We start from the raw sequence: 23,321 nt of genomic DNA, 5'->3' as shown, positions 1-23,321 counted from the left end.
TATTTGTTAAATCAAAACTTTTAAAATCTAAAGATACTGTTTATTATAGAATAACAGATAATGTTCAAAGCAAAAAGAAATACTCTTTCAGAAGGCGTTCAAAAATACTTTTCACACAAGCAAATAAGAGATTAATTAATGTTTATTTTACCAAAAGCAAGATTAGAAGTTAAACAAAGATGTCTGTCTGTTCTAGGGATTAATTTGTGGAATTGTGTTGATAAAGAAAAAAAAAACGAGTGACACAGTATTTAATTTCAAAAAGAAAATGTCAATATAGTTTGGAGCGTTCTGTGAAGCAGTAGAAATATGCTTGTATTCTTTGTTAAATGTTGTATATAAAAGAAAGTACACACACACAAACGGAAACAAAGAATAAACCAAGGATGCTAAATACGTGTAGAAAATATCTCTTTAATGGAGCGAGATGGATTGAATTGTTTCGTCTTTCTAATATTGTGCACCCTTCAACGTCTTCCCCTTCACTTTAAACTAATCTTTGTCTCTTTATCTGTGATGAATTCTACCCGTTTAAATAGTGGTCAGCACATGCTGTAGCTGTAGCCTGATAACTCAGCTCCCACTTAGAGGGCCCAGTACTCATTTGCTGCAATCATGCTCAACATTCATCATCTGCTCTCCTGCTATCCTTGGTGTGTATATATACTGTATACTTCAGGGGTGGCATTATATAGTGAGTATTTGTGATACAAAGCTTACAATACAGGTAATCACAGGGATAAGGTAGAAGGAAGGAGGAGGGTTGGCATTGGTGTGAGCACCTTTCCCCGTGTGTGTGTGTGTGTGTGTGTGAGTGTGTACGGTGAAGGGTTTGAGTGATCTTAGCCACTTACATAATTGATGACTTTGAGCTGGAGTGACGCTGCATCAAGGTCATAAAGTTCACCTGTTAGAGGAAAGATGGAGGTACAGTGAGAAGGACGGAGGAAAGCAGAGAGGAAAAAAGGCAGATTGGCGTGAGGGAAAAATGGAAATGCAGAAAGAGTACGCGAGTAGGCTAAAAGTAATGAAGCAGTGAGGTCAGGGAAGGGTGAGCGGGAGCCATCTAACAGGGGTCTAATAATAAAGATAAGACAGAGGATGGAAGGATGCCCGGACTGTAGATGAAGACAAACGGAGAGTTGAACGGAGCTAAAGAGACTAAAGGAAGCTGGAATTTATTGACAATTTCCAGCAGTAAACATATCTGAGCTCTGCAGGTATGAATGACATTAGTAAAGCAATTTCCATTATTCATGAAATTGTCACACATTTCACGTGTCACTGACTGACTTCATCTCAATTCACGGAGCTATTTATCCAGATGGGCTTCATCTATTTCCATATCTCACCTCTGATACTGTAAATGGTGGAGCGCGTGAGCATGTATAAGTGTGCTTGACGTGTTTGAAGCACATTGTTTGCTTTGCGTTCTTACCACAGAGTTGCAGAATGTTGCGGTCCAGTTCGCAGTAATCCTTCTCTGAGACGTTGAGGTGCAGCAATGCATTGTGGGACTGTAGGGGAGAGGGGCTGGGAGGAGGTCGTTGATAGCATGTCTGAAGACCTTGGACTCGTGCACATGCAACTGAGGCCTGCATGTTGTCCATGAAACATATATATAAAAAAAAAAAAGTGTCAGAAACACATGTCGGATTTAAAGTGTTTACTTAATAGAGTAAACAAGTTATAGATAATTTACACAAAATTGTCAAAAAAATGTTGGAGTTCCTCTTAATTTTATTCAGGTTTTCCAACATATAAAAGCCCCTGCAGCAGCCTCTACACTTGAGTTATGCTTGTATTTTTAACGGGTAATTAAAAATAAGGCTCGATACAATCATTTCCCTGTGGATTCAAAGCTTAATCAACTTGTCTTGATGTATTTAAAATGTTAGTAAGTCAGTATTTACCTGACTGTATTCTGGTTTGTAAAATGTGGGTTAATGTTGCAGGGACGTTTTTCAGGAAATGAACTTGGCCCTTTAGTTCCAAACAAAGAAACTGTTATTGATTTGACATACAAACACATTTTGGACAGTTTTATTGTCCTTAATAGCCTGGGGCTGTCCTCCATAACACACACAGAATGCTTCAGTGTGTGTAGGAACTAGAAAATAATGAGCCAGTTCCTCTTGTCCAGCATCAGTATAATAGATAATAAAATTGAAATTCTCTTAAAACTTTAGAAAACAAACTGGTTTTAACAGGAAAGAGTAATAAACTGCTCACAAACTATGTAGACTTGATTGGAGTTATATTTTAATACCTTATTTTGGGCAATACAATTTTTAAAGCCAATAATGATAAAGGAAAATTACAAAAAACAAATAATTTTTCTATTTTTTTTTTTCACCTTTTCCTCTAAGTCTCTCTAATATTGTTTTTACGTGTTTTTCACCTGTAATGTAAAATAATAAAAAGCAATATAAATGTAATATTTATAGCAATAGCTATATAAATAAAACTAACTTACTAAAATACAGTAATTGATATGGTTTTGTATGATTTTGGGGACATATTCCTTCATAAATGTAACATCTTTTTTTAATTATTATCACAGCATCTTTAAAAGTTAAGTTCCTCCTCTTTTAGAGTCAAATGTTTACCAAAAAAAAAAAAAAACTGTACAGTAAAACCATTGTGCTGTGCTTCCAAATATAAGAACAAACAACATAAAATGTAAAAACAATTAAAAAGGGAACATACATGTTTTTCCAGCAAACTCAAATGCTGCTCATTCTGATCAGATAGAGGATTACAGCCCACCTAAAACACAAAATAACATGGGTATACTTTAAAAAGACCGTACATTTGTGTCAGATTTTGTATTTTACTTGATGAATTCATTTTTCATAAATATCCTGTTGCATGTGAGGCTCACTAGTATGACTGCAGCGAGCTTGCTCCGGTCTTGGTTTGAGAGAGGAATGATGAGAGCTGAGAAAAATATAAAAAAAATAAATAAATAATTCACATTAACCACCACCGGTTTCTTTAAAAGCATCAGAAAATGTTCTTCTCCTTGTCATGCACTTAAACCACATTGGTCCTTCAGCTTTTATCTTTCAAACTAATAAAACGATGCAAGAACACTAAGAAACCCTTTTCATAAGATGTCCTCACCATTAGCTGAATTAAAATAAAGCTGTCATAAAAAGTAAGAGGTCTTTTGTAAGTGTTGAGCTGAAAAAATATATTTGCTACAGCAGTAAAAAAAAAAAAAAAAAAAAATCCTTTCATTATTATGCTTCAATAGTGATTCGTCAGCAGTGCGTATCAGAATAGGAGCATACTAATGTGTCCTTCTCTACATCGTCCTTGAAGTTTTTCAGTTTTCGTGCTTCAGTATGAGATGCTTCGATGAGGAAGGTCGAGCGTTTGTCCTTCTACTTATTTCACACTATTGTATTTTTCTCTCCTTGCAGAGCCTACATACTTTTTTTTTTTTTTAAATGTCTTACAAGGTTCCATAGATCTTTTATAGCCACCACCATGTAGTGTGTGCTGCTTTCTCAAGTGTTTTTTTTCTCTTTCCTCCCACGTTCACACACATGCCAGCTCCTCGAATGCACAAGCACATCCTCGGACCAGTGAGCCACACTTTGACACTAATGCCTTTGTCTGCCCACCCGAAGCATTTAAGATCTATTCCCCCCAACATGAAACCCCCACCTTTTCTGTGCGCTGGTAACGGTGCTGCAAGGCAGGTTCGGTATTTCTCTGGCAGTTCAGATGGAGGAAGGCCGGCACACTGACATCGCTTCAGCTGGTCCGCAATACTCCTGATGACAGGGACACAAAAGTCGAGGCTGACTCAGTCGTTAGAGGGATAATTACCAACATCACTTTAGTCAGAGTGAGACACAAACAGCCACAGTCAGACCCTGGAGGGACCAGGAGGAGGATGGGATTTAAAAACAGTTTGAACAAGTGGAAAAACAATCACCCCATTACAAACTAAGGGATGTTCATTGACACAAAACAAAACACACAATTAGTCAGTGTGAAATGCCTGTGAAAAAAAAAAAAAAGAGAGAAAAAAGAGAGATGTCACTAAAAACAGTGCGTGTGCGAGCGTGTTAGCTCGGTACTAATTGGTCAAAATGCATCCCCCAAACATCTGGCAGTACAAACGTGGATTATGACCAAATGAAATCAATCGGCGGCATCAGTACCTGAGATGAAATGAACAAAGCACTTAAGTGCACTGTTGAGTGTGCTTCAGCTGTTTACATGAATCAGGAGAATAATGGATAAGTGAGAAAAGTGGTGCTAATGACCTAATGACTGCTTCTACCTGTATCTAAATAATGAGCTTTGTTTATCACGTAGAACTAATCCACAAGGGGCTTTCAACATGCTGGTTTAACATCCTGATTCTAAAATAGAATCCGGATTGCCGTTGCATGCTGAGATGCTGACAGATGTTTCACAGCTGTTAAAATACAAGTTAAAGTCTCGATTCACACTATGGTTAAAATAACGTAGTTAAAGTTAAATGTAAAGGTTTTAAGTGTCCAAACAACATTGAAAAAATGTTGTATGTCAATTTGTGGAGTAAAATTATGAAACAGAACGAGTGTGGAGCTAAAACAATGTTATGTTAACAGAATTCAGTTTAAAAACAGGTGCAAATAAATGATTTTCACAAAGTACAGGAATTAATCTGATCACTAATCATCACTAGGTTTTTTTTCTGTTTTGATGATAAGCTATGGACTATTTGTGAATATGTAGATTGTTTGTTTCATAATATATGGGTAATTCATTGTATTATTAGTTGTACTTAATAAAGCTAAATCGGTAGTGATTCCAGGGGTAGGATTAAATACGTTTACACTTCTTTATACTCCTTTTCACACATGTAAGTTGAGAAGTTTAAGTGTTTGTGGATCATATCAATGTAATTCATCATTTTTTTTGTTTTCTCAACTGTTGTTCTTTCATCATTTCACATGTTTGAAATAAAGACATCAATCGATCACTCAATCAAAAAAAGAAAACCTACAACTCAAAAATGGAGTCCTGAGCGTGTGTGTTTACTTCTGCACAGAGTTCAATAAGAACATGAAATCAGTGGTAAAAACATAAAAAAAATCTCCCTCTCAGTCATATGCAGTAGAGAAACTTGGATTTAAAAATGTTCACATTGGATGCTGACTTCAGCTCTGCTGGCAGTTTGTCCCACTTCTTTGTATTAAAATACAAAAATAACATTGAAACGGTTTCACTTAAAAACTGAGTTTGATTAAAATATATTTTTTTAAAATACAATGGAGAAAAATATGTTCTCCTTTGTATTGTAGATCGTGATCAACGTATTGTGCACTCCTTTGGCCGTGGACCAAATTCCAACTTTGACATGTTAGTTCCCAAAAAGTCATCAGAACCATCAGGAATAAATCAGAGATGGGTTTACACTCAGAATCAGGACCACACATTCTGAACTGACGTCTGCACAAACCTTCAGCTCATTTAAATCATTTCCTCATTAATGACGATTATTTATTCATCTGTTCTGTTTTAAAATGCCCGCATTTGATGGAACTAAATGTACTGATCTTATTGTTTATCTTTAAACTCGGTTTCAATGTTTTCACTATTTCACTTGTGGATTTTTACAAACTGTCTTCATGTTTTTGATTTTGAACTGTTTGGTTGAATGATTTCACAATCTCTAAATGTTTTACTTTTAATCATGTAAAGCGCACTGAGGAGGAAGGAAATGTGCATGTAACTGGGATGTTTGTCTTTCTGAGTTAGCTGTGTTTAGGGTGTATAGCATCTAAAAGATATGAAGGAAATATTGGTCAGTTGACCCTTCACGTTTGATGTTTACTGCCTCTCATTGTAAAGATGATATTTTCTGTTTCGGCTGTTTCACCACAGATGTTTTGCACAGCAGTTGTCCGCAACGCTCAGGTTTTCAGGTCGTGACCAGATTTCAGGCAAGACATTTTTTTCTAGAAATATCTTTTTTCAATCATGTTTATAATACATCTTTGTTATTAGTGCACAAAGTGTCAAGATGCTTATGGGTCAAGGTACTTATGTTTGAGATGGTGTGTGGTAAAGAGTAATAAATAAACAACAATAATAATTATAAAAAATATAATTTAATCACTATATTCATCAATTACTGTCATAGTTTGTACTTTTTAACAAAGAAATACAAACGCAAAGACATATACAGGCTTTTTGTTATATCTATATATTTTTTTTGCTAAATGAGAGACTTGTGTCAGAAGCATAAACATCATCAGCATATTACCCTTAGGTGAACTATACCGTTATGCCTTACAAATAAACTGTAGAGAGAAGATAAATGTATTGTTTTTAAGAAGAAGTAATTAAAAAGATGAATTAAAACAGAGATAAAGATGTGTGTGTGTGTGTGTGTGTGTGTGTGTATGTGTGTGTTTTTTACAGGTAAAAGGTGAGACTTTGTCAAGCACTGCTCACATAGTGTGACCTTTGGCCTCCCAGTGTGGTTCATAGAGTGTATATGAATTTTTTTCTGTGTGTAAGTTTTAGTGGGAAAGTAAGTGATGTAGACAGATGTAGAGGTGGAGCAGCGGTTTTAAAAGTGAGGGTGTTTTAAGGGCAGGGCAACCGTTGACTCCCAATTTAGTTTATTAAATGAATTCACTAAAACCATGATAAAGCTGTTATTAAGTCAGTGATACTCAACATGTTGCTCTTTATGTCTTCATTTTAATTATTATTTCCCCAGAAAACCTTAAAAGGGAGAAACTTTTTTAACCCCTTTTTTTTCCTTTGTCCCATTTTTCCCCCTTTTTCCCCAAAAATTTGACACTTTTTTTTTGTTTTTTATCAGATTTTAGGTCCTTTTGCCAATAAATATCCCTTTTTCATATTTTTGTCCATTTTTGCAAGTTCTTCTTGACACTTATCATTTTTTTTTTTATTCTTTAACCATATTTTGTCCCTTTTCATCCAAATAAACTACCTCCCCTTTTTCACAATTGTTTGCCACATTTTGCTCATTTATGCTACCTTTAGCCATTACATACCACCTGTTTCCTCTAATTTGTCCATTTTTTTGCTACTCTTGACTGCTTTAGGCACATTTTAGTCACTTTTCACTCTTTTCTTGTGACGTTTTTGCCGCTTTTGGAGCATTTTTTGCCACCTGTTAGTTACTTTTTGATCACTTTATTTACACTTGACTCATCACTGTTAACTCTTTGTTTACACTGATAGAACAGCAGCTTGGTCAAGTGGCTGGCTGTGATTGGCTTGATCACCATTCAATCAATCTAACTGGACCAATATGTTTTCAACAATGAATCCCTCTGTAAAAAGTGAAGATGTTGCATCCCCCTTGAGTGAGACGCGCCTTGATGTAGACCCCGGTGCTACCGAGGTAACCTTTCTTTCCTGCATGTAGCTCTGAAACGCACGTGTTTTTGTCCGTTTGTGCAGCTATGTTGGAAATAGGATTTCTTTTGTCCTACAAACAGCTTTATTAATAATCTTGTAGGGTTTTAGCCAAAGACGGGGCAGTGGTCATGAAGGTACACATAAACCTGGAGCCTCGGTGAGCCCTTAAAAGTGAAGAGGATTGCTGTGTCCCTCTGAGGTGCTCAGGACGCTGTCACCTCAGCTATTAGCCCCTGCAACACTTCAAAAGGGAGGGGGACAGAAGGCGAGAGGGAACGATGAGCACATAGAAGTGAGGTGAGGAGAGGTTGCTCACGGGCAAACAACGGAAACACAGAGGGTTTAGTGCTCGTCTGCTCTGGGAAAGAAGCTGGGTTGATGGCCAAAAAAGCAGGCTGAAAAGGGGAATCATAGATGATAAAAGGACTGTCCGCAGATCAAAGCATGAGCTCTGTGAATGAAAAACTTTTTAATGACAAGAATTTGATTAAAGAAACAATAAAAACGCTACAAATTAAATGAAAGAGCAAAAGGGAGGTTGAAAGATTGATTTTATTGTCATCGAACAGCCTAATGAACAACAGAAATGAGGATTAGAACTGTCAGTTGACCTAAACTACTGCTGCCAGCATGCACCGCTGAGTACCCACTGGGAGAACATGTAAACTCCCCTTTGAATGGCCACTCAGGTCAAAGCCAGGGCTTTCCTGCTCTAATGCTGCTGCTATGTGGTTCTAGTTGTTTTTAGATGATTAGAACGCTGTCCATCTCTGAGTGGGATTATCCGTTGTTGTCCTGATTGGCTCGTGTTCAGTCACATGACACCTGACGGAAGCTACTGTTTCACCTCTCTGTGCTTCCATTCCTTACCAAGATATCACCACCTTTAACAAATGCTGCAGCACATCAGTATGCAATGGTGGTTTACTTACACAAACAACCTGTGGCTTTCTGCTCAGACATGCACATCAAGTACCAACATACATATTTTATACACACAAACACTCACAGACATGCACAGACACACACATACACTATGGATGAAAGTTTCCGAGGAGGCACAAGGTCTTGAGTACACATAAAAACAATCTGGCAGTTTTGGTCCCGATAGTCCACCTTCCCGACAAATGACTGCAAAGGCCAGAATATTTCATGTCTGATTATCTTAGAAGTTTATTATGTCGTCTTTGTTTCAATAAATGCTCCGAAACAGGACGGGACATTCAAAAATATTAAACTGTTGAATATTTACTAATAAAACTCCTCATGTGTGTTGGGAAAGCCGACGACTCATTACTCCGGGATATGTGATGCAGAACAGAATTTAGCCAATCTAGAAGCAAGCTGTCTGAGAAGCACGTGATGCTGTGTTCCAGGCAACTAAAAACTTGCCGTTTCTGAGTTTAAAATATCTATCTCCGAGTAGGAGGTTGAAAAATCCAGAGTTCAGACCTGCTTGGAACGCAGCATTTGGTCATGTTAGAGCTCATTTGGGAAGATCTGTGGTGGTGGGACAGAATGGTTATATGTGTGGTTTGCTGTGTTGAGATTATCTCTAGGCCTGATTTTTTATCTTCATATGTGGGGTCCGTAACAGATTAAAAAAATATATTTCAGATTTCAGATCCTTTTCTATTTGCACATCCTTCAGACACACACACACACACACACACACACCTGATCTTTCCTTCCTGTGGCAGTTCATGAGGCGGGTCGTTACAAAGCAACCTTGACTCTCCTTCCAGAGTGTAGACACATACGCACTCCTGGGAAAAAGAAGCACACACTCACACTGAAAACATGCACATTCATTTGTATTATTAATCAGCGTCTAATGAGCAATGAGTCTCATACATTTGTAACAAGGCTTCGCCCTCAGTTCTCCAGTCTTATGTTAGGACTGAGAATAATAATAGGTTAAACATTAACAAGAAACCTTTCCTTTCCCAGCAAATGAATGGAGGAAATTTCAATTATGTTCCCCTTGTGCCAATGTAGTATTTGCATGTGTGTGTGTGCACGCACCGTGCCAGGTAGTAGCTCGTGCACATTGTCTCGAAGGGTCGCTTGTAGCGAGTGTGCATCGACAACCGCCGCCAGCTGCAGCAAAGCATCCTGGGAAAAAAAGACAAACAGATACACTTGTGTCTGTTTGGTTGGTAGTTTATGATGGTGACACTGCAGCTTCATAAACCACAAGCCTTCGCTGTTGTTTCACTGTCTTTGCTGGAGAACACTTGACTGATACGGTTCTTCAGATATTTGCTTTAAAAACATCTGATACAATATTTAATCTGTGTATGGGGAGAAACTGTAGTGCTGCTTTAAACAAGTTCGGATGAACTACGGCCGGGCCCGTGGAACGTCTCAGCGCCGAATAGCACGTACCACATTCCCGAGAATTCAGTGAAAGGACTAAAACAGTAAACAATAAAACAAATGAAACTGTGCGACAGAAAAATCATATTGTACGTTGAATTGCCTTTGAAACGATATATCACACAAATATGTTCCAATAAATTTAGAAATTACCAAAAAAGTGGGTGGGCCTCCAGGCCCTCGTGCCACTGTCCAGCTATAATTGTGCCCGCAAACATATTTCAAGGACACAATATATGTTGATATCTAATAAATATATTTAAATGTGTGTTTATGCAACAAAAATAGCTCTGTGTTTGGATTTTTTTAACAAAGGAATTGTGTTTACGATTCCCCCTTTTATGTGAAGAATTACATCTTTATAGCTAGAGGTGGTACATACACATAGCTGTCAAGTCGCAGGAGGATGTGATGAGCACAAGTGTTTAGTTTGTGTGTTTTCTTTCTGCACAATCAGTCTGCTGAGGATGATTCAATGGCAAAAGCGAATCTTAGCACTTAGTAAAAAACTTAAGTGCAAGGTGACAGCAGTTTGTCTTCATAAGAAGCATAAAAAGTTTAAAAATCATTCTAAGGTAAACAAATTTAAGAATGCGTTAAGTTTGTTTATAATCAATTTCTGCAATTATCACCAAAAAGCTCTCCTAAAGAGTGCAGTGTCACAGCTGCACCTCTATAATACAACAGCACACTATACTCCATGTGAGTTATGAAGTTATATGCATATTTGTATAGTGTAGCAAGGGTCTCTGAGATCTGCTCCAATTCCAGTCATTGTAGAGCATTTTTATTAAGGGTGACTGCAGTCTTAAAGGCAGCATCTCTGTGGGATTTCAAAGTTTGATCAAAGCTGAAGAAAAACACGGGGAAAAAAATAGCAAAGGCTTAAAACTCCACAGCATTTAAAAGGAAAGAGGACACAGGGTAATTCAGCTTGTGGTTTCTCACATCATCCTCCCCCAGTGGTCTTGAAAAAGCTTTGAGTCACAGAAAAGAACTGGGAGGGAGAGCAGCTTGTTCTTAAAAACTACGATTTTATATGAAATTAAGATTGACAGTGACTCGAGATATGATATTTGCAAAACGTTTTAATGTATTAGTGTCAGTTTTAAGTTTTTCTGCAACAAGCAGTGGCTGAAATATCAGGCCATTTATTTTACATAATTTTAATAGAGGACGTAACAAAAATTTTTTAAACAACAGCAAAGCATAACAACAGGTTACAGATTCTTTCTTGTGTTTCGCAGAAATGCTGTACTTGAATTAACTTAACAGTAGCATAACCAACTTAGCATCTGCTAAGTTTGCTTCACCCCATGGGATTCAATTCAGAGGGCCAGCTCTTTTAGTGGGGTCTCCTAAACCTCGTCCCCTTGGAGAACCACAGCTGAACATCTGGCTTGGCATGCTAGAGTGCGATGTCTGTCACTCCATAAACTATCTTTGAACGCATGCAGTTTTCTGTACTGCTTCCGAGTGTGTGAAGGTAATAAAACAGTGTGCGACACGCAGCTGAGTTGAGAGCAACTTTTCTCCTGTGGTTTTTCATCTAACGGGCAAAGTATGTTTACAACACGGTGTAGAAAGGTGTCTCCTTGAGCAGACACGGCGGGAGAGAGCTACCGGTCGACGGGGGAATCAGCTGCTGCGGAGTCAACATGGCATCATAGTCCATCAGTTCTGGCACCTCGATGCTGCGCGTGTACGCTCTATCACTCCGCTCGGCTGGTTCTTCTTATCATTATTTGTGTAATGTTGAGCCTATTGAACAGCTCTGTGTTAAATCTATCAATATTTGTGATTTGGCTGGTTTGATGTTATTTCAGTAAACACAAACCTAAATGTTATTGTGATTATTTCAATTATTCAGTTGTACTACAATAGCTACTATAAACATGCAACAGATTGTGCATCAGTGTTTTCTTATTCGCAACAATAAGAGTTTTAATGACTTCACTCAACATCCAAACTAAATGAATTGTGCACGTTCTCTCCACATTGAATATGCTTCTCTTAGGTTCACAAGCAATTTATCCCATCTGTTATCACTCTTCCCGTGACTCAGCACGTGGAGTGGACAGTCCGCTGCCGTGTTTGTGCCTTGACACTGCTGCTTTTCTTTGTGTAGACTTGCTCCTTGTTTTCTTCATGTGTGTATTATTTCTGTTTTAATAAGCTGCTCTTTGTCTTTATAGTAAACTTTCTTCTGATTCTCCATGTCGGGGTTCCTTTTTCCGCTTGCTTTGCCATAGAACTGTCCACCATTGCACTTTTATTATTGATGGTACTTGAACGCACATTGGCTTCAGTCGAGCAGCCATAGTAATGCTCAAAACAGCTCATGGAGAACTCTGTTTGTAGAAAGATCTCTGATTGGCTAAAATCTACCGTCATGCTCTTGGATTTCTAAAGCTAAATATAGAGCCAAGAGAAAGAGAAGAGGCTCAGTGTTCACTCGCAACACTTTGAAATACAATATGCTCAAAAATGATTATGGTATTTTGACCAAATGATGACAAATAAAACTTACATACTGCAGCTTTAAATAGATTTTATTTCAATACTTCAGTACTTTTTCTGACACAATATGACTGAAATAATATTTTGACTGAGCTACATTTACTTGTATCTGTACTTTCACTCAAGTAATAAAGGTTGTCCTCCTTAATATGTTCTTTAATTCCTCTTTGATTTCTACTTCCTTTACCATCTATCATTCATCTGTTTTTCCTCGAGGATCTAATGTTGTGGTGTAAGTCTGGAGGAGAGTGTGTGTTGTTGAGAGGATTTGGGCCAAAAGTGAAAGCAAAGTAAAGGAAGAGATGGAGAGCAAAGGGAGTCCGTTGCCATGCCTGAGCACTCAGCATTGGTTATTACATATGATTAGATATGATTAAATGTGATTAGCTTTGATCACTCAATCAGTCTGCACGAGTGCTGTTGTAATGAAGTTGGCATTCAGCCAGCACAACTGTGAGTGCTTGAGCGTGTGTGTGTGGAAGAAATGGATCGAAGGCTGTATTGCTTTTTCAATCTGGGATCTTGAAATCCTTAGACAAATCCTGATAAGAAGCGTTTGATTGAAAAGTGGATTTGATCAATAAGACAAACAACAAAAGCCTCCTCATGGAGGCTTGTTTTTGCCGCTCTGCTGTCCACAACTCGTGGAGGAGAGAGAGACTGAAATGTGACATCATTATTGTACGAGCAGATGTGCTTGCATGCACGGCCACAGGTTTGTGAATTTGTTGTTTGCTTGTATATTGCCAACAATAAAGCAATGCCTCTGAAAATGTCAGCGTGTATCCTCTGACCTTTCACAACTACTTTTGTTATACACCCTAAAGCCATCGGATATATTAACTCACCTGCCTCTCCACCCATTTACACGCTTACACTCATTTTCATGCAGAATGCACATACTAATAAATATTTACCGAGTTTAAAAAATAGAATTTAAAATGATGATTTCAGGAAAACTATTTATTGATTCAAATTAAAGGGGTTTATTATTACGAACATGTAAACAATCATACTGGGATTAAAGTAACCCTTAAATGAGGTCGTAGCTAGAGCTATCCAAGCGTGAATTAGAATAATATAACTTCATTAGACTAAAAGGTTTGCCCATGTCGTTTGTAATTCAAGCTAATTTGGATGAAGCTTTTATCTGAATGAATTTGAAAATGCTGGGATGAGCTGACTCTTGCTATTAACAGAAACTGCACCGATTAGAGATGCATAGCCATTGTTTATTCTATGCATTTACAGAAATACTTTTGCATTAATTAAGTTTATCACATTATGCCAGTGTTATTTGCCAATAATGACATTGCAGCTCTCCAAAGTACGACACATTATTCAGCACTCTTAATGTCAAGAGCAATTTAAATGCAGATTTTTTTTTAAACTGTCTTTCTTCCTCATGCTGGAATTCATTGTTTGGGCCTTGTCTGCCTGTTTTCTAACGCCTTCACACATTTGTCCCCACTTTTAAGTAGTTAGTGCATGTTTGTTATACTCAATTCCAGAAAAGGGCACCTTCTATCAGAGCGGGGTTCCAAAAAAATGTGATTGTCTGCTCCGAGGGCCACATTATCAACATTTATGTTAGCATTTAGAATAATGACCAATCAGAGCATTAATACAGAAAAGAACAAAAAGGTTTTGTCTTTGTATTCTTTTTGTGTTGATTTTCTGGGTTATTTTGAGTTCATTTTGTCTGTTTCCTTGTCAATAGAGCAAATTTTTGTTGCCTTTTTGTGTGTTTTTCAAGTCATTGTGTGTGTTTTTGTTATATTTGCTGGAATATTGTTGTCTTTTTGTGGGGTTTTTCTGTCATTTTCTAAATTTTTCTGTCTTTTGTTGGCATTTTGTGTGTCTTTGAAATCCTTTTGTACTTGTTGTTTTTGTTGTCTTTTTGTGTTTCAGTGGTTGTTTAGTATGTCTTTGTTATCATTTTGTGTACTTTTGTTGACATTTTGTGCATTCTGCCATCATCTTCTGTGTTTCTGGAGTTTTGCGTGTTCTGCTGGGCTTCATATAACTTCCAACTTTATGAATAAAAAATTTGTTTTCAGGGCCACACAAAATTTGACTGATTTGGCCCCGGGGCCGCCAGTTGCCTATGTCTGCTCAATTCCTTCTTAAGGTTTATCCTTTGGTCATTTTGAGCTGTTGTCATTCTAATCAGATCTTTAACAGGCACTGTTTACAGATTAACGCATTGCTCTCCGTTTAAATTTTGAGAAACAATTGTCTTACTAAAAGATTCCCAGCATCAATCTTAATTGGTTGTGTGACACATGTCATATGATATTACTGGCCATAAAAAAGGAAAACTTTAGGTTATTTACATAACTTTAGGTTATTTGCATAACCCCAGTTCTATGAGTAATTTGAGTGAGACGTCTCACTATGGGATGCACACTCCTATCTGCAGCCCTCAGAAGCATTTTTCTCAATCTGCCAATCCTGAATAGACATTTATGGCACGGGGCGAAAACGTCCAGCATGTAAAAGCGGACAAACGTGAGGGGCGAGGTCCAACTCGGCGCCGCACAGATGTCCTGGACAAACACTCCCCTGAAAAAAGCCCAGGATGTGGCAAGACCCCGAGTCAAGTGTGCACGCAGACCCTCAAACGGCCGCAGACCCGACTCGTATAAGCCAAAGCAATAGCCTCCACAACCCAGTGTGACAGGCATTGCTTAGTAACAGGCTTCCCCTTACAGGGATTAGCCCAGGAGACAACCAGCTGATCACTCCTCCTGAGGCTCCTTGTCATATCATATAAGCGCGACACAACACAACACACTGCCCATCTTGTAAAACAGAAAAGGCCAAAAGGTCAATGGGAGAACACGAGCCCACCACCTTCGGCACATAGGCCGGGTTGGGCTTCAAATGATCCTTCCTGAGATTGAGACACTCAGGGGCCAAGCCCACAGCCCCAGGCGCCCCTTGCCTGCGATAGCAGGTCCCTGTGCAGTGGGAGTTGCCAGGGATGAGAAAGCAACAACTAGTAAATCGCCACCAGCCACCAGGATCAAATCATGGCCGTGCTCCCTCACCCTGGACAGGGTGGGGGGTATCAGAGCCAACAGGGAAATGCATAAAGAAGCACGCGCGGCCAATCGCTAGTGCGTTTACGCCGAGGGGAGCATCCGTGCTGTGCAGAGAGAAGAACATCGCGCACTGCGCATTTTCCCCAGCAGGTGTAACATTTATTCCGGAGACGACCGAAGCTCCACAGGATCAGTTTGCGCGTAAGCATATGCAACCGACGGGAGCGCAACCCGCCCTGGCTGTTGACGTACGCCACAGTCATGATATTGTCCGTCCTCACCAGGACATGTTGTCCCATGAGAGACAGAAAGAAGCGTATCAGCAAGAGGAACACCGCTGAGAGCTCCAAATAATTCATGTGAGAGCGCCTGAGGTACGCATTCCAGTGACCCCTCACAGACCGGTCCACGTGAACTCCACCCCAGCCTGTCAGGCTGCCATCTGTGGAGATCACCTCCCTGGATGCATGGTGTACCTATAGGTACACCATGTGTAAGGAACCCGAGGCCCGCCAGTGACGCAGAGCCGCCCCGCAATCTGGTGTAACCAATACTCTCCATGCATCATGACACACAGAACTCAGGCCATGTGAGGCCACCCACAGGTGGAACCTCAAGTGGAGGCGTCTCTTGCGCCAGGAAAAACGGCAAGGGATGCCTTGATTCACCATGATTGTCACAGATCATGGTCACACCATGGGGCTATCAGTTTGTGCGTCAGCCCGCATGAGGTCATTCACAGCTGGAATATTTCCCTGTGGAGGTGACCAAGGCAGATTACAGGGATGGCAAATGCCATCAACCCAGGTATCCGTGTACATAGTCTGAATTGAACAGATTTTTTCGGTTGGAAAAACGCCAGGCATGCCCTGAAAGCTTTCACCCAGCCCATCAAGAAGTGCGTTGTGAAAGACCCCGAGTGCAAGGGTAACACTCCAGCCACCGCCTCCAGCTGTGCTAAGCAGCCAGTCATCTGGGCATACGGCCAAGTGGATGCCCCGCTGACCCAGCGTGGTAGCGGGGAGATGAGGGTGTGGGAAAACCCCACATGCACGCTCAAAAGCAAAACAGGTGGAGCCGGAGAACAGGGACGCGACGGCTGCTTACTGGACCAGCCGAACCGGCCGCACTGAGACGGCGGGGTGGGAGAGGCAGAGAGTAAGTTCCCAGAGAGAGGATCGCCTCCTGTAGAACACGGGCCAATTCTCCCTGAATCTGTGAGTGTATCATACCGGCAAATGAGGGACAGCTGCAGGCAGCAGCATGTTATAGGATGATTTATGCTTGACGCACCATTGTGCTGCGCGGAAATGAGACACAAAAAATCCGCATGAAACAATGCATGTAGCATTTATACTCTGTGTGGTTTCCACTTCCAAACTACAGGGGGCACTGTATTACAAATATACGCCAACCCCGGTACAAAGGAACAGCAGAAGAAGTAGCCATTGTTTACCACATGACGGTGGCTAGATTACATCTACTACTCGAGGAAGAGCACCGACCCAGGGTGGGGCTGCTAGCACGTCCCATCTCTTGCCTTTTATGACTAAGAGAGTGAGTAAAACGCCATGGTCCCCTGCTGGAACCGCATGCCGCCATGGGGTCCATCAGGATGCTTGCCTCATCTCTCAATGCGGCGGAGACATCGTGAGGAGGAAGGAAGGGGGAGTTGACAGCGAGCCGGGCATATTCCAGTCCCAGACAGCTCGAGCAGACCTGGTGCTTGTCTTTGCTGGAGATTTTGTTCCCACATTGACAAAGGCAAGCTACCCCGTGGCAGCTAGCAGGGATGCGGGCCAACGTGTGCTAGAGCGTCAAAGACGTCGAGGACGAGGCAAGGCGAGGCATTTGTCTTGAGATGACAGCTGGCATGCTGGTGTCGGAAAGCTTGGATACAGTGGCATGGAGCGTGGAGCTGGGCTGTTCACTGGCGTGAGTGCCCGGGAGGAGGACCAACGTGCCCAGGAGCCTGGAGGCGACAAGGGCAGGGCTGGGCCAGAGACTACAGCTGTGTGCTGATGTCTGGGAGCTTTGGACATTGGCGCGGCACGGAGCGTGCAGCGGGGCAGTCACTGGAGTGAGAGCTCTTCAAGGGAGGCCAACGTGTGGCGGAGCATCAGCGTTGGGAGAGAGCCACCAACTGGAGCCGAGGCTCGGAGGTTCAATATCTTGACGCGGTGATGAACAGGACTGCACTTAACCAAGCAGAGCAAGGTAAGGTGTGGTCCAAGCACGTGTCTATACTTACCAGCGTCCATCAACTGGAAACTGAAGATCCGTCTGTGGACAGTTGAGCTGATAAAAAACGCAAGATATGCTGAGAGAGAGAAGAGGTGTTTGAATGGAACCTGTCTGTCCGCTCCCTCCTTTTATGGAAGGTGGGAGTGTCCCTGGCGGATGGACATGTTTCACCAGCCAATCAGGACTGGCAGACTGAGGGCTGCATATAGGAGTGTGCATCCCATAGTGAGACATCTCACAAAATATTATGAAATAGAACAAAGATCATTGTAAACTTTCCTATCAATATATATAAGCAATAAGAATATATATTCCCTGTCTTCCTCTGTAATACACAATAATAACAGGATTTATATTAAAGGTGGAGAGATAGAGAGCATCTACACTTATTTTACTCTTCAGGTGAGCACTTAAGCCTGAAACATCCCCGCAAAGCTTCTTGGTCCCTGGTGCAAAGAGCCAGAACTTCTGCGGTCAATCTGAAGCAATAATAGTATGTACATTAGATTTAAGAGAAACACGACATGGCTGTAAATGTAGACCTAAGGTGAAAACTGGAGAAGGGTGCAGAAATGCACTCTTTCTTTCCATCTTTTCCCTTGCACTATGGTTGTCATAAATCTAAGTTAATAGAGAAGGATTTGCAGCATAATTCCAGGAGGAAATCTTTCTGAAAAGTTTAATTAAGTCTACATGGACAAAGCTGTAGCAAGCAGGAAGAAGCCAAATCACCTCCGTATGTAGAGATAACTTCGCACCAAGAAGAACTAGGCCAGATAATGTTTTCACATTTCTACGAAGGTCCTTTTTTCCCATGAAAAAGGGCATAATCGCTGAGTGCATAATCAGTTTAATAAAGTACACTGTTTGGAGTTGCACTTCCAAATGAAACAACTTTCTTGACACTGGCTGATTTGTTCATTAATAGTTCATACTATATTTGTTTTGCTATTTTCAAGCAGCTTAAAACCCAATTAACCCAACTCATGCTCTTTATTCCTGGTAAATACATGATTGGAATATTAGTTTATACACGTGTTTGTTTAGGCTGGTTCCTTCTCCGAGGGGATTGTCATGTGATTCCTGCAACAGCAAAAGGTCAAGCAAGAAGCAAACTGAGACCCCCGAGGTGAACACCAGTAGGCATGAAATATTTATGATGTATAAAGCGAATTCTACCAACTAGAAAGAAAGAAAAGAGAGGTGATGCTTAGCAAGACAATATTGATATGATCATTATTAAGTTACATTTACACTAAATAACAAACACACCAGAAAGAACCAAAACCAATGAAAAGGTTAATATTTATTGATTAGGTTCATTATCCATACGTTTGGATTTTATGTTAATTTGAATTATTAGTTGAGTAGAATGTGCAAAGATGTGATTTGATATGAATTAAATATGGCCCTGTCATCCATACGCACTTTTTTATCTTCCTCCTGAGAGGGAGAAAAAGTCGTCAAACATTTGACAATAAAGCATAAAATTCTTAGAGATGTATGGCAAGATTTTAGGAGAATTATTACTCAATTAAAGAGCTGCAAATTATTTCATAGGTCTAATAAGCATTTATTTGAGTTTTTGAGTCTTTATGGTTGAGTCACTAATGGGGTTGGTGAGACATCCATCCATTTTTTAACGATGGATGGAGTGCTTTGACGATGAAGTGCTGTGAACTGCTTCCTGCCTCTGAACACGATCATTGCCTGTTTGGCCTGTTGGAGGTTCTCCTGCCTGGCTTAGCTACAGGAGACCTGGGTTTGAATCGCGCTCTGATTATTAAGTTGTTTTTTTTTTGAAGCACCACATCACTTCTGCAAAGGTTCTCAATAAAGACTTCATGTTTTTGGAGCGGCTGTGTTGCAATTGAGTCGCTACGCCTTTCTGACACCAGAAAACAGGACATCAAAGCTTTCTAGAGATTATTACTTCAACATTGATATTTTATGCAGATGAACTTCAGAGTAATGTAGGTAAAAGGTGGATTAAGCTGTAGTTTGCTGTGAAAGTAATCCAAATTCCCCTGAGGATCAGACTATTAATTCATCTGCATACTAATAATTTGTCACATAATGATGGCACACGCATAATGTCAGATCACCATTAAAGAAACTCAACCTTGATCTAGATGCTGAATGATGGAGTTCCAACTACATACTGTACGTCATTCCCATCATCTCTAATGCCTGTAGAGACTTACATGTTTCTGACAAGCCCCTCTGTGCATACTAGCTAAGCTCCAGTCCGCTTCTTTAAGACACAATCTTCCTAATTAGACATACTGTATATTCATGAGGAATCCACATTCATACATTATACAGATGCCTGGTTGTCTGTTTCTGACGAGAAAGAGATGTGACATGCAACACGTGTGTGTGTGTTTTCTTAAACACACGCACACACACACGCACACACACACACACAAAAGCTTGTAACGTTGCATTGGGTCCTGGTTGTTATTCCAACAGAGCCGAGTCTCCAGTAGCATCACTAACATACTGGAGACACATGCACTGTAGAATACAGCCAAGCCATTATCTCAGGAACTGGGATAGACACGCACACACACATTACTAACCTTTGGCAGGGAAAGAGTGACAGGTGGGTTTCAAAACCGACACCAACCTTCTTCAACATAATTCATGACGTTTTTTGTAGCATAACCCCAGGGCAGTGAATGATAGGTAGGCAAGAGACAATCATTTACTCAAGCAGGAGCAGGAAGTTTTGCTCACAGCAAAACTTAATCCCACAACAGCAGAAGTGTGTTAAAATTCACACAGAAGAGAAAAACTGTAGACATAAACCCATACTGGACGGATTGGCGAGAGGTAGCTGTGTGCTTACTGTGTTACTCTATAAAGGTCTGTCAACAATCTGACACTTTGCCACAATATCATTGTGACAAGTTTTAATTAAAACCCAGTGCTAAGCTTTTCATATGTGCATCCATCAAAAATATTCTTCTCTGAGACCCATTTGTTCAGGCTTGGAAATAATCTGTTCGCACTTGAGCCAATTTTCTTCTCAGTCAGGCTTAGACTAGTTTTGCTTCTCCAGAGAGCAGCGGGCAGATGTTCTCACCAGGATTCATCAATATTGTAATTAAATATAGATGTAAGAATAAAAAGCAGAAAGTCAAAAGTTAAAAACAAAGTTTTGAGGCCATTTTCAATGAGCTGAAGTCAATAATGACATTCTTAACTTTTAGAATTTGCTGTGTTTACCCACTCTTGTCTGTGTTTTGCTCCTGTCCTCGTCAATGTGGCCCCCCAAAATCACCTCACCTGTGCCAACTACACACCTGCCAGTCATCAGCCCATTGGCCACCATCCTCTCCAGTCTGAACATTCAACCATCGCCAGTTCGTCTCCTATCCATTCCAGCTATACCCTCGCTCTCACCTCCTGTGCACATTGATCCCTCCATCACGGTTTTTTTTTTCTCCACATTTTTTTAACTGCCAATAAACTGCTACTTCAATTCAGCGTGAACATGTCGCGGTCTGCTTGTGGGTCCTGTGTCTGCCTGTGGGCGTCAGCCTAACAGCAGACAGTAGTAACACGAAAATCCACTGAACCTAAAACAGGTCCAAAAACTCCCCAGAGAGGTTAAACTTTCATCAAATCCTAGCTGGACAACGAGTGCATAACTGGGGACAAATAGACTACAGTATGGGTGCTCTGCTGAGTAGAGGCAGCTGTGCACAAAAGTGGAAGGTAGAATACTAAATGAGGTCTGAAAAAGAGAGCCAGATTAACATGCGAAAGCATAAAAGAGATATTTGAACTGGATGACATCTTTGCTAATGAGCTCTTTATGTGTGGAAGTGTGCAAGGATGCGTGTGGCATATAGTGCAAAAGGACACAATTAAAAACAGCTCTAGACGCTTCTAAAAAACGCTTAGGAAACGTTTAGCAGTGCTGATGGTGCAATGGATGAAGTGTTTAGGGAAAGTATGCATTCCATCTGTGAAATAAACTACCTAATCCTAAAGGTGGATGGCTTTAATTGCAGTGAGTCCAGGCACTTTGCAGAATAGTGTCTGTTGTGACATCTTCTATGAAAAATCCTCCTTAACTTTGAATAGAGAAAGATTTTTTAATTTCACCGACAAAGAACCTTTAAACTGAAATCCTTTTTCTGACATTAAAAGTTGCGCTGTGTGATGAATCTACTTGTGGTAAAAGCTTGACTATAACATAAAGACTAGATAAGACTAGATAGCTTTTCATGACTCTAATAAAAAAATGGAAATAAAATTCATGAAAGGCCTTTTTCCCCCCTCTCATTTACCGTAATCTCTCTTTTTGTAAAGATTCCTCCATTTCATCAAGCCTCAGCTTTGGTTCGTACAACGGCAACAGTTTCCTCTTTATTATTTTCTGCCAGCCTTGTAATCTGCCATTAACATCCTAATTAATATGACATTAATTGTGCACTGTCAGCTTTGTCTGTGCTTTGCTTTCACTTCCTGTTTCTGTGATACTAAATAGTAAAAAGTTCTGCTGCTGTCATTCTCCTGACTATTTGGTTCAATTCAGGCAATTAATACAAAGTAAAATGTTTTTAATGTTATGTCTAAACATGATTTGACTGTTTTTAATAGTTACTTCCACCAAGGAGGTCATATTGTCACCAGCATTTAATTGTTTATCTGTTCACAGGATTACATCAAAAGTACTTCACGGATTTTGACAAAATTAATTGTATCCAAAAATAGACACTGTGCCATGTATGATTCCATTAAAATATGGAGGAGATCCGGATCAATATACTAATTCTGGATTAGTTTAAAAAATCAAAACATCACAATTGGCAAAATTTCAAAAATTCACATATCTTGGTTAGTAATTGACCGTTTTTATTAAATTTAACTCAGTTATGCTTTTTTTTTAATTTAAAAAAAAAAAAGAAAAAGGTATGTCCTTACATTACAACCTACTGTATCGTTATTGATGGGGACACATTTCTAACAAGCCTTTCAAAGTGTGAATAATCATGGTACCATGATCAGGATCACTGATTCAGATAACTGCGTTCTCAGAGTGCTCTTGTTTTATAATAATGTTACTGTTTTCAATAGTTGTATACATTGTCTTTAAAAATACAGACATAGTTACACAGCTCAAAAGGTTTTTGTAACACCGTTGCATTCTTCACCTCATACATTCTCACACAAGTTAAAACAAAACTGTCTCCTGACTAAAAGATGATGCCAAAAAAGGTCAAATAACTCATCTATTGTATGTAGTTTGATTCCCATAGGTTCATAAGTAGAGACCAACCTTCTTCCAGCGACCATTTTATAGTGTCATGATGATACCATTTGTGAATAGGCATCACCTATTCCAGTTTAATTTCCGTGTCTGTTTGTTTGGTATTCCTTTCACTAGTCTCTTTTTCCTCCATTTGTCCCTTACATCCTATTTCTGTTCATCGCTCACCACTGCAGCCATGCTGTCGTCATATATCTGTTGTTCTATTTTAAACTGATTTTTCTGTGCAGGAACAGACGCTCTCCCTGTACTAACTTCAGCTCCTGTTCACTCTTGTTTTTCTCTTTCTTCCCTTGGATTGTCACTGTTTTCAAACTTCTTTTAACTTCTTCTCTGACGTCACCTGAACAATGATGCTCTTTACGGTTAAACTTACTTTTGCTGTTGCCATGCATCCATCCATCCATCCATCCATCACCAACCAACACTCACTCAAAAAA

At 39.9% G+C, this 23,321-nt stretch overlaps 1 protein-coding gene across 2 annotated transcripts in view; it reads right to left on the bottom strand.

Annotated features, from left to right (window-relative positions):
• The window catches only part of pde2a (phosphodiesterase 2A), a 205,862-nt gene that overhangs the window by 30,610 nt on the left and 151,931 nt on the right, over positions 1-23,321 (bottom strand). For both annotated transcript variants that reach the window (XM_028464203.1, XM_028464204.1), the window contains exons 3-9: positions 9,433-9,522; positions 9,085-9,173; positions 3,676-3,785; positions 2,885-2,940; positions 2,710-2,769; positions 1,439-1,595; positions 855-907 (exon numbers count right to left, since the gene is read on the bottom strand). In XM_028464203.1, coding sequence (XP_028320004.1) covers positions 855-907; positions 1,439-1,595; positions 2,710-2,769; positions 2,885-2,940; positions 3,676-3,785; positions 9,085-9,173; positions 9,433-9,522 — 615 coding nt within the window. The remainder of the gene's footprint in view (positions 1-854; positions 908-1,438; positions 1,596-2,709; positions 2,770-2,884; positions 2,941-3,675; positions 3,786-9,084; positions 9,174-9,432; positions 9,523-23,321) is intronic.

This window comes from Gouania willdenowi, chromosome 13, assembly GCF_900634775.1.
Source record: "Gouania willdenowi chromosome 13, fGouWil2.1, whole genome shotgun sequence".
NCBI lineage: Eukaryota > Metazoa > Chordata > Actinopteri > Blenniiformes > Gobiesocidae > Gouania > Gouania willdenowi.
Note: the sequence above shows the minus strand (reverse complement) of the source record. Positions and strands in the feature narration are given on the sequence as shown.